We start from the raw sequence: 12,545 nt of genomic DNA, 5'->3' as shown, positions 1-12,545 counted from the left end.
CCATAAGATCGAAATAAGAACAACATCAACGTGGAAATAAAACAGAGTTCGGAATAACTCATAAACCAGTCGGAATAAGACATAAATGACCAGAATCAGGCCTATACAACTTTTAACTAACCCTAAACCCCACCCCTAAGTACATCAGTAACTCCCCTGATATTCCAACCTAACCCATTTATAAACCCCACCTATTGCCCACCAATAACCACAAACAGGGCAAGAAAACAGGTGAAAAAACAGCGGCGCCCTTCAAACTAGGGCGCCAAAAATTCGACACCAAAACGGCCTATGCCATACCCACGGCTCCTGATCGTCACATACCCTTTTCGTACAGTTGCAGACCTTATTTGGGCGGTTTACGCCATATTCCGAAGAATTTACGACTTATTCCGACAGATTTGTCTTATTCAGACGATTAAGTTCTTATTCTGTTGTGGGTATTACTGCGTATTTGGCTTTATTATGTCGTTGATGTTACTGTAATAGTATGGTATTTCTGATTTTTCTGCTTTAGCTGTTGTTGCTTTTTAGGTCTTATTGTGTGTTCCCAAATTAGATTTAGAATTTACAATCAATATTTTCCCTTGGATTTTGCCAAAAAACCTAAAGCTGCAAATTTAACAAGGATTGCATTCCCAAGTATACTTTTCCACTCAAGTCGTCAAGAAAGCAGTATGTTTGCTGTGCAATGGAAGCGTTGCCGTGTTGAAAGGATACAACATTAGCCGCAATTATGCAAAAAAACATGTACGCTTTGGCAGTACAATTAATATATCGATCACGAATCCGGCCCGCAAAGCTTCATTTTCCCATATCAGGCCGCCGACTGGAGAAGTTGCCCGCCCCTGAGATAGTTGAAATGTCTTAAGACGGATATAATAGTTTGCGATGATAAATGCAGATGCAGGATTTTTGTTTGTCAAAGTTACGTGTTAAAATAACGTCATAAAATAATTATTCAGTTAGTCTGTTATAACAGACATTGTACTTCGTCGAGTTTATGATCTATGGTCTGAATAAATATGTTATGGCCTTGTTTCCCCTCCCTCAGGTATCTTCGCGCAATTGAACTGCTCTTCAGATTAATTTTGCGCGAGGGTTCGTACAACAAATGTTTTTCAGATTAATTCTTTTATGACTTGATGTTTTGATGTAACTTTTTAGCATAAGTTTTTTGGACCTTTATTAACCCTCCTTAAATTCGACCCTGAATCTGGCTATGCAACTTTACAAGCCACCAGGCACCGACCTGACAGAAAAACGCCGGTGTCTGTACGCGAGATATTAATAACGAACGCAAGCTTTTTTCCCATGTAACCTGTGCCAAAGGATTAATAAGACAGCTGCGCATGGTTTACTTCAACTTGCCCTACATCAAAAAACTTTGTTCACAGTTATTCGTGTTGTGAGTTTTGAAAGGTACAATGGTGCGCAATTGTGTTGACAGTCTTGTGTCCTGTCATTTTAGTCTTGTGTCCTGTCATTTTAGTCTTCTCCAACACTTTGCGGATTCGCCTAATATTAGAAGTTTATGAATGCATAGACAAGTTTATCAGAGAATTCTTTTCAAAGTTGTTTTTAGCAAAAATAGTTTCAAACTTAATATTTCGATTTTTTAGTAAATCTATATACAATTGAGGAAAATATATAAAGCTGTCATTATGTTTGTACTGCTTTTTTCCTTGTCTTTATTTGTATCAACTTCGAAATGTTCGTCGTATAAACAACCTGCCGTCGTCTCAAGGTAAGTACTTTACTAAATAATTTAATATCGATGTATATTTTTTTAGTCAAGGCGTTTTAACACTTTTAACTGAAATTTGGTATTTCGATAGTTGCTAACTGCTCGTTTTGACAGGAATATTATTATTTGTTCAACACTACCTGTCATATAGGTTGGATTTTTGTGCTATATATTTAGGTGTAAATTGTGTAAAACCTAATTTGATTGCTTATATAGTCATATTTCAGGGAGAAACAAACCGCGATATAGCAATTACGTTCATATCATGTTTGCGGTTTTTAGGATGCCTAGTGCAGTGCCCTTCAACCTTATTCCGTTGTATACCTATAACCTCATATTAAGAACTCTTATATATTTGATGTGCTTTTCAAAAGTTAACTGAGAAAGATTTGTTTTAAAATAAAGCAGTAATGACATGTTTTACGGCCATAGTTTGTAAATGTTTTTACATGGGCTTGTGTCCGTTATTTTATTTATACAAAATAAAGTAAGAAATCGTTTTCTAATTTATGTAAATCATCACGTGTTTGTTGGAATTCCAAGTTTACTATTCCTTGGTACTTTTAACTTATATATAATGTTTTTTTACATAATAGTTATATTTTAATGACCTGCATGATTTGCGGTATAATCTATGCTTGGCGTGTTCTCGGGCATGTAGTCATGTACATAACACGCCATCATTGATTGTTGTCTGAACAGCTGAAGCATTGGGATAGGAAACCAGCTGCTAATTACAGTTAAGCCTGGTATCTTTTAGACCGCATAAAAAGTGTTTTTCTTCGTTTTCTAGTAACGCTGTACCTTGTAATGGCAAAAATCTATTTGGCGTTAATTAAACTTGTGATGCAAACCTTTACGACACATGAACAGATTTTATTAAAATTATCTTACACTGAAGTTAAAAACAAGATACTTTTCCAAAGACAAGTAGCCTAGGCCTACAGTAGTTTATTCAAATTTGTCACACAAATAGTTTTTAGCATTATTTAGTTGCAAATATATTTTCGTTTAAAAACTAATAAATATATTAAAAAATACTTATTTGTTCTGTGTTTTTATCCACCGTGCACTTTTAGCTATTAAACAAAAGGAAGACACGAATTCATTTTTCATATCGGATTTACAGTAGGAGTGAACACGAAACCTATTTTTCATTTTAAATAATTTCCCAAAAGCGTTTGGTAGTTATATACAATCATAGCTTAGTAATTACTAATTACATATTACACATGATGATTAAGATAGAATTTCTCTGTTGGAACCTGTTATGTTTTTAACAGGCGCATTTTGGTACCCATTACTTATAAAAGCTTGCCGCCAAATCCACTTGCTGAAGATTGGTTTCTTTGCAAGAGAGGTGACGTGATTACGGCTTGTCGTAAAGGGCAACGACAAGAGTACCTGAGTCGCCAAGAAAGACAACTGCTGTTTCGCAGTGTCAGCAGCACCACACCATCACCCTTGTTACAACGAAAATCTAACCTAAGTAAGCACCGACTGCTGACTCATCCCTGATTAACAATCACTATTAGGCTTTACCTATGCCCTCAGGTGATTACTAGAGAGTCTGGGTGCGAGCTTCGATAAGCAATGTTTGTTTATCGACAAACATCAAAACAGTAGTAATAATAAATAGCATGAATATTTCCTAGCACATGATTTTTCTAACAGTAAGTTTCCATCCAAACGTCATTTTTGGCTTCTGCAGTGATAATTTACTTTTTGTAACAAAATTAGTTACTTACCTGACAATGATTCAGATAGAAAATGCTTATTTTGTTGTCATTTAGCCTTTAGCCAAAATGTTTTTCTTTTTACCACTTCCTCTTTATGCCCCTATTAACTAATTAATATGCCGAAGTAGGTATACCCCCGAAAAACGCCGGTTGGTGTAAAAAGAAATCAGCTGAGCATTTTTATGCAAGCAAGAAACAGCAAAAAATAGCCTGCAATGAAATTCGATTTGTATTAGACGCATACCGGACAGATCGTATTATTACCACATATTTTTTAAACGTCCACATTATTTTGTCGTTCAGTTATAAGTTTTTTTTAAATTTAGTATTGAATTACATTCAATCAACAACATTTTACCTGTATTATATCTTAAGTTGAGCAATACAGTCGCTGGTTTTTAATCGTATGAAACACACCAAATAAAGTGATTAATTGTACTTGTCTGACGTTGTCTAATAACGAGCACACTGCCTATTATGGAAGCGTTTTTGCAATCGTCGTCGGGATTTTGCTTCGACTGCTTTTGAGTACACTGGCGCCAATAGGATGCATAACATAGGTTAATAAGCCGTGGTTGCATTTCCGCTCTGTCATTTTTTTGGCATTCGCAACACCTCAGTGTTGAATGGTTAAGGTATTACAGTTACACGCATATATGGTAAAACTACTACACATCGCGGTAATTTTAATAGCTTTGTGCATCCTCGATTGCTTTGATAATTTATTACCCTACTAAAAGTTCAAATATTCTAAGGGTTTTAGTGGTTTCTTAATGGGAAATAAAAAGGCAGCATAGTACAAAATACATCTTGTTTACAGGTAAACAATTCGCAATCCGTCGGCCAACGGCATTTCAACGAATATATAAGATTATTTTGCCAAGAACTTATATAGTATTTACATACCACTTGTCACAGCAACCTTTTTTTCGGGTTTATGCAAAACTTATGAAAATGCATGGTTGAAATGTTGGCATATAAAAAAGACAAATACCGGTAACTACAAGAATGCGAAAGAAGATAATTTTTGAGGAAACAGTTTAGTTAAAAACAAGGTAAAAAATATTGAAAAAAAACAAAGACAGAGCATTTAATCGAAATAAGAAATTGGCTGTAATTGGTGTCGCGACAAAAGGTTTTCTTCAGTTGTAAGACTGCCACCTGATTGTCGTTAAATCAATAAAAAAAAAAAATAAAAAATAAAAATAAAAATAGGAAATTGGATAGTTGCAAATCACCACCGACCAAATTCACAGCAATTAACTACTGTTTAAAACATTTGTGTAAATCAGAAATACACAACTATCAAAAGCAAAAAAAAAATCGATCTCACCCTAATGCAATAAACCAGGCCTATGCGTCGTTAATTCAGCCGGCTTGCATATATCGTAGTCAAAATGTTGTTGGATGTAATTCAAAGCTAAATTTTAATAAAACTGTAAACTGGACGATAATTTCAAAAAATATCTTCACAGTCTTTGACAGTTTGAAAAATAATCGCCCTAGTTATTACCATTTAATAAAACCCTTTACTTTAAGGAGCCAAACCGTTGGATTTTCAGGTTCAGTACCGGTTTAAAGATTTTTGGAATCCGGTTCAGTTTAGGTTTCGGTTTGTAGCAATTCAAAAGTTTTGGTTTTACTCCGGTTCGATTAATTAGTTTTTTGTAAAAACAGGTCCGGATACAATTTTAGTTCTTTTAAACTTAAAAATAGAAATGTTGGTCAATAAATGTCGAAAATATCTATTGAATTGTAACTCGTATTTAATCTTAGTTAAGAAAGCAGCTCAGTATATTTAAGCAACTCATTATATTCGATTCAGTTCCGTCTCGCCAAATTTTATTAAAAAGGAGTCAGGTTTGGTTGCGGTTCGGAAAAATTTAGCCCAAAATCGGTTCATAAAGTTCCGGTACGGATCCGGTTCGACTTCCTGCTTTATTTACTTGATGTACATTTTATGCCAGTTTTATTATAAGGAAACACAATTCTTTCTAGTTTTAGAAACATAAAGATACACAAAAGAATATAGTATTTACATTGCAGTTAATTTACATTAAAATGTGTAAGGTTTCCGATATTTTGTTTTTCGACCTGCAACATTTTTTATTCTAATAATATGTAAGAAAGAATTTAATTTAACCAAAACAATGATTTGCGTCTGTGCAATTGTGTGATAAATATATCTGATGAGCAAAATATTGTAACTTTTATTGAATGCATAAGAAATTAGGTATGCTTTTTGTGTTGCTACGGTCTATTTGGCTAAGCGGAGACTGCTTAGTTATTTGCAGCGCAAACAATGGGCCAGTCGAGTAAAACCAATCTTCTCGGTGCAGGACTAGATTGCGTGTTACAGCGACAATCTCAACTTTCGTGTAAACTAGAAGCGTGGGAGAACGAACGAAGTGCTTTTGTCAGTTAGCGTCCATTCGCTGCTACAGGAAATCAATTGGCATGAGAAAACTAGGCGGCTCACTTTCACCACTCTAGGTCAGTGGTCTCCAACCTTTTTGATAACCGACCCAAATTTCAATGAAATCAAATGAGAATTTATATTGCGACCCCATTTTGTTTTCAGATATAAATAAAAATACGCAAATAACACTGGAACAAGTAACACGAGCGATTATATGCTCAAAATATGCACAATTCCAGAGAGCAGTTGCTATGCATGGGCAGCAAAATGAATGCCTTTAGGAAAGTTTAGTTAACGTATGAATTTGAATTTAACACACGACCGAACACAAAAATTTCAATTTGTTTCAACAATAAATTACATTCAGTACGATGGCAGCATAGCATAACCGAATGTAATGCTCTTAGTCCAAGCGAGTACGATGTTTCGTTTTTAATATTATGCTCATTGCGCTGAATCCCACTTCACAAAGCCATGTCGGCATGTGGTTAAAAACGGAATGAGTAGGCTTAGGTCAATACCATATTCGGGCAGAGCCGGGTACGTTGATATTGCATCGAAGTCCAAAAGTAAATATTTGCTGAAACCTTTGAGTATTTTAGCCTAAACAAAATGCATTATGCTGCACCGGCTGTCATAATTAGGAATATAACGGCTAATTTTTATATCTGCAAACCACATTCGTTAAGTTAAATAACAAAGTTTGTCTTTTTGAAAAACCAACACTTTTATCACGCATTGAAAGTATGTCCCAATAAAACAATTTGCGAAAGTTCGGTATTCGCTGGGCGAAATCAAAGAAACTAATTTCTGTTAAATGTCACCTTATCTGATTTAGCGGCTCTTAGTCCTACGAGCTTACAAATGTTATGTAGAAGATGCACTCAGTTACGTTTAATATGGATTTCGCATGTTGAGTTAAGCACAACACGTTCTTCACAGTAAGCCTGACCAAGCAATTTAGAAATGAGGCAATTAATGTTTTATTTGAAAGGTGCGTCACGTGCATAATATAATAACAGGGACTTTCTAATTTTTCTGAAAGACACATTTAAAAGCCAAAAACAATTAACAACTTTAAATCATTTTGTGCAATTGCCCTATAAGTGAAGTGAAATAGGCACACGTGAACTAAAAATTAGAGGTTTATTGTACTAATAAATGCGCGCCTTGCCTTATTGTTACAAAAACGCTTTTAAATTGTACATGATATCGCGTACGAACAAAAAATTGTGTGTTTTCGCAGAAATTTGTTCAGCCAAGAAGTGCTTACATGGTTCGTGCGTTGGACCCCGTTGCGTGTGTCAAACTGGCTGGCGTGGAAGATACTGTGGTCGCGGTAAGTTATGGGGGGACACACAATAAGACCTACAAACCAACTATACGCAACGCAGGATAATCTAGAATACCATAGCATTGAGACCAACGCCAAATAGGACAGCAATATCCAAGTCCTAAATTCATCGAAAAATAAGGCCTATATGGTCAAAAGAACGCCTTAAACTGTAGTTATACGGTATGGAACGATTGGGGGACACTTATCTGGCCTCGGCCGTTTTGGTGTTGACGATTGAGCGCCCAAGTTTGACGGCGCCGGACGTTCAAAACTCTGTCTGACAGTTTATCAATTTTGACCGCAGGATATACAAAGTTAAAGAAATACTGAATTGCATTAAGAATTTTTTTTTAATTAGAGTCATCGGGTTTTTATACCATTAATCCGGGTGAAGTTTAACTTGGATACACATTTAATATAGCACACTACACATAAAGCGCTTTTCATATTAAAATTGTATTCGTTGTTTAAAGGGCAGCAGTTAAACAATATAATAAAAAGTCAGCGTGTTAAAATTATGTAACCATTATGACATTTTAGATATAAATGAATGCGCACGAAGAAAACGTTCGACATGTTCACATCGTTGCAAGAACACTTTGGGCAGCTACAAATGCGTGTGCAGGAAAGGATACCACCTAGATGCCGACGAGTTCAGCTGCCGAATAGACCATCAAGGCAATAGCAACCATGAACAGCATAAAAGTCGCACTAAAGCATCGTCGTCATGCAATAACCAAACAAACGTCATAAGATCACCCGCTACACTTCTTCATGACTCTAAACAGCGCGAACAAATATCAGGTAGTCGCATGCCAGTTAATATCCGCGCTTCGCTGCATACATTTGCACGGCATGGTATCGACCGGAATCCGGTGCTAACATCCTTGCTGTTCGACCTTAATAAAAAGTCGAAGGCTTCGTCAGCAGCTGCTAACCGATATTTCCTGGCGTTACAAAACATGAACACCCTGAATGGGAGAAATTCGGGTAAGTGCTGAGAAAAGCAAATAAATCCTTCTGTTAAATGTGATAAACTTGTCAACATCCCTGCATATATTGCAATCAGTCCCAAAAAATATTATTAAAAGTGAAAAAAGGATTGGTGCTAAAAACTGGGAACAACAAATTTGAGTGTTGATGCCTATTTGTAGTGCTAAAAAATGTTTTTTTACCAAGGTAAATTCAGGATGTTAATAATGTAATACAATTGCCATGCTTCACGAAAAACGCCCTTTCAACATGTTTTGCACTAACTGCATGAAATGGATTGGCCAATTATGTCAAGTTATTGAATGTATTTTAAATATTTAATGTCTGCGTTTTGGGTGACTGCTTACCAATTAATGTGTTAGTACGGTACCCTAAGAATTATTTATATGATCGTTTTTCTTAGTTCAATAATATTCATCTCCAGGTGCCCTATAGCGCATCTTAACAGGCTTTTCAACTTTAATAAAAAAAATAATAGCTTTTTGTACTGCAGACCAAACACCATGCAGCCATATGGGATGTCAACATGGGTGTGTTCTAACATCTCCCAACAAAGCAAAATGTGTGTGTCGTAATGGTTTCAAACTTGCTCGAAATAAACGGAATTGCGTGGGTGAGTTTTTTGTTTGGCATAATTACAAAGGGGTCTTGGAGTGCAAAAAAATTCAGCAGTTGAGATTGAATGTTCATTTGAAATTAAGTCTGAAAACTTTTGGGATGTAGAGCAAAGTAAATCATCGAAAGCGCTAGATCTGCATTTGATTTTGTTCAAGTTGGATATTTGATGCAGTCGGGGATGTACCGCATTAAGCCTACACTAAATATACGCATACTGCTCGACATAATCGCCCCTAACTTCATCATAACTCCATCAATAATTCCAAACCTAACCTAAATTCAACCCCCTCCGTTATATATCCCTAACCCCAAACAAGGGAAAACGGCAGTGCTTAATCGCTCCATACACAATTGTATTTTAGATGTCATTTATGTCTCTACCCCCTTATTTTGGTGGGTTAGGGATTATCATAAGTCACTTATTACAAAAGGTTTATATTCTATTCCGACAAGTTTATAACAATTATTCCGTCGTATAGTTATACTTCTCTTGTTGCGGCCCTTTGATTATGTTGAATAACGCAGTTTTTCATACGATATTAGGTGTAACACCGCCTTATAACCCTCTCTTGGGACAATCGAGCCGCTGTTTTTGTTCAATGATTCTGTTTTGCAACTAAGCTTAACCGCGGTAAAAAAATGCTCACACATCGCATTCCAACTAAATTTAGTGATTAGTTAAATTATAAATGGGGATCAGGCCTCACCCCAAACTATATTTTTCCAAGTTTAATCATGTAAACGGTTTTCAAACATGTGTCAGCCGATTTTAAAGGGAGATTTCTTCTTTTTTAACCAAACATAAGATCGAAATTATTATAATTATATTCCCGTTATCAAATTGTAATTTTTTTCCAACTTTACCGGAATATTTGACAAAATCTCCGGTTTTCGTACTTTTGCTATGTCTGAAAATCAACAGAGGTCACAAATCGTTTACTAAATTAGTTGCCAATGTTTTGAGACATCTTTTATTATGTTCCTTATGCGTATCCTAATAACTTTTTTTACTATGATTTTTATCATTTTTTTAGATTTCTTTTTTTGTATAATTTAGTTTAGTAGATAACCGTCGTTTGGGGTCCGCCATAGGTTTATTGTAAAGGACCTTTTAAGTTATTTTTATTAATTTTTTTGTTTGATTTAGATATCAATGAGTGTAGACTTAAGAGGAAAGTGTGCAGGAATCGCACGGTATGTCGCAACACTCAGGGAGGATACCAGTGTAAATGTCGACAAGGATTCGCGAGAATGTCTAACACACATAACCTCACATCACCTGGAGCATGTCGAGGTAAAACATTATTCCCTTGAAGCACACGAGTAGAGTGCTGATCTATAAAAAATATGGTAAAGCTGCGGAAATAGATGTAATTTCACCGCAGTGTGACCTCATATGCGAATCCTTATTATAACAGTACCGTAATCTACACTTAATAGTATGTTAGTCTATGAATCTTATATGGTGCAATGCTTCTGGAGCTAAACTAGAAATTTGAGAAGCGTACAAATTTTTCTCTTTTAGGCGACGTTAGTATTAAAAAAATCTGCAGTTATAAATGCGCAAGTAACTCGATTGTTTTTCTTATATTGTCCTTATTCAAACAAACGCCACAGTTTTGAAAAAAATAGCTAGAAAATAGTTCGCAATGAATCCATTATAGATATAAAAACAAAAACATTATAGATAAAAAACTTTGGTGTTTGCAGATGTCAACGAATGTTTAACCGGGGAAAACAAATGTGGCGCCTATAGCGTATGCTTCAATCGTCGTGGATACTACATTTGTCGTTGCAAGCGTGGTTTCAATGGCAATGGATTGACCTGCACACGCGAAGAAAACGGAATTGGAGGCGGTTCTATTAATAGACATCGAGGAAATATTATGAATGTAACCAAGACAACACGTAATACTGCAGCAGGATCTTTATCAGGATTTGTCGGAAATAATTCAGCTTCTCCTGTGAATAGAAGGTATTCGAATAACCGATCTTATTTACTGAAACGACGACGCTTACAGCGAAAGATGAGAAAGCGATTTTCCAGTTCCAAGGCTTTTCGCAGGAGCTCCCCTAAATATCGACTGTTATATCTGGCAAAACGAAAGAGATATCTTCTCAGGTCATGAAGAAGCCCTTGACATTTGTTGCTGCTTTTATTTGTTGTGAGGTGACGTTGCAGATTTTCACACCATTATCTTTGCTGATGCAGTTTATTTGTTCTTACAGGTTATAATTGTTGCAAATATAATTGTTGGAAACGTTCTGGTTTATTTCTTTTTTGGTTTCGCTGTTACTACTAAATAAAAAAAATATCAGCACGAGTACTAACTGTTTGTACGTATATTCAATTGTACTATCCGTTTCCGACTTTTCGGTAAAATGCTAATTTTTTTATTACAGTATTCATCGCAGACATGGTTTGTAGACCACTTAGTTTACTAAGTGGTCAACCATATTTGTGCGTCATACTATAAACAGGGACAGCTAATTACGTACATCTTCATTAAAAATTTATATTTTCGTTTTTATAGTACGATATAGTCGAAGATTTGAGTGACAATCGGTAGGATATTCCAAAACAAGCATCTGTTTAAAGTTACAGCAAAGAGTGTTGGACATTATAGAGCAGGGGTGGGCAAACATTTTGAGATTCAGGGCAAACTTGTTTTTACATGTGCAAAGCGGCTCATGAACTTAAAAACACATATTTTATAAGTTCTTTCTTGAACTTTTGAGACATTCCTTCAAAATATAGTAAAACGTTTATCGCAATTTAGTAGGGGAAGGCGGGGCAAAACGGACCCCTTAAGGGATAAATGCTATATTTCGAGTTTCACAAAATTTTGATGAATAGGGTATCAACTGAAAGGTATTACTGAAAGTTGCTAAAAACAACAACTGAAAGAAGCATACCTTCTGAATAAATTAACTTTTGTTGTCGATTTTTACACGGGGCAAAACGGACCCTGGCGGGGCAAAACGGACCCCACTAATAAAATATAATTTAATTGCCTTGTTGTGTGGAAATGCCGGATCAAGGATTTGTGTTTAAGTGGTGCGTAAAAATTTCCAGAGCTATTGTCACAAGTTACGTCACAACGTGACGTCATAATTTAAATAATGGTATACATGGCGCCTTATAGCTTGAAAATATTTTTTGCAAAAGTAGGCCAAAACACAGACAAAAAAACAAAATAGCACTATACTATAAGTACTGGTAGCATTGCCACTCTTTATAAGTTACATGCAGGGATGCGGAGTCGATTAAAAATAACCCGAGTCCGACTCCCGAGTCCGGCTCCGGCCTGTATTTCACCAATTTACGTAACTAAAATAACGTGGATATTCAGCAATCCACTTATAGGCGTGTCGTGTAATTCATTCACTCACAATACATGGTTGGAAAATATTCCGCCACATAATATTCGACCTTTCAATTTCCATTTGGCGGCACATCAGTTTTAAAATTCGGTACTGAGCATGCGCATGTCGAACTCGGGACTCGGGTAGTTTTACAAGGTCTTATTCGAGTCCCGAGTCCCGAGTCCGACTCCAGCAAAAAAAAAACGACTCCTCGAGTTCCGAGTCCCGAGTCCGACTCCGACTCCGCAGCCCTGGTTACTTGGTTATAAATAGTCCGTAACGTACGTAAACTGCCCTATATTTATCTTAATGTATACCAACTCATAA

At 35.9% G+C, this 12,545-nt stretch overlaps 1 protein-coding gene across 2 annotated transcripts; it reads left to right on the top strand.

Annotated features, from left to right (window-relative positions):
- The first annotated feature begins 1,626 nt into the window (after positions 1-1,626).
- LOC146160377 (uncharacterized) lies at positions 1,627-11,173 on the top strand. 2 transcript variants are annotated; one of them, XM_083385605.1, is made up of 7 exons: positions 1,627-1,747; positions 3,031-3,236; positions 7,152-7,244; positions 7,782-7,919; positions 8,728-8,847; positions 10,000-10,146; positions 10,563-11,173. In XM_083385605.1, the coding sequence occupies exons 1-7, from the start codon at positions 1,665-1,667 to the stop codon at positions 10,979-10,981; spliced, it is 1,206 nt and encodes a 401-aa protein (XP_083241731.1). In that variant the 5' UTR covers positions 1,627-1,664; the 3' UTR covers positions 10,982-11,173. The 2 variants fall into 2 exon arrangements, with proteins under 2 accessions (XP_083241731.1, XP_083241730.1); XM_083385604.1 differs by having other exon boundaries at positions 7,782-8,045.
- The last annotated feature ends 1,372 nt before the right edge of the window (positions 11,174-12,545 follow it).

The sequence above is a fragment of the Ascidiella aspersa genome, chromosome 3, assembly GCF_963924565.1.
Source record: "Ascidiella aspersa chromosome 3, kaAscAspe10.2, whole genome shotgun sequence".
Taxonomy (NCBI): domain Eukaryota; kingdom Metazoa; phylum Chordata; class Ascidiacea; order Phlebobranchia; family Ascidiidae; genus Ascidiella; species Ascidiella aspersa.
This window is presented reverse-complemented; position numbering and strand designations above follow the sequence as displayed.

Bases quoted from the DNA above. Each gene is read 5' to 3' on its own strand.
- LOC146160377 (XM_083385604.1), top strand. From the start codon at position 1,665: ATGTTTGTACTGCTTTTTTCCTTGTCTTTATTTGTATCAACTTCGAAA. The intron at 3,237-7,151 runs GTAAGCACCGAC...GTGTTTTCGCAG, and splicing joins ACAACGAAAATCTAACCTAA to AAATTTGTTCAGCCAAGAAG. The intron at 10,147-10,562 runs GTAAAACATTAT...TGGTGTTTGCAG, and splicing joins ATCACCTGGAGCATGTCGAG to ATGTCAACGAATGTTTAACC.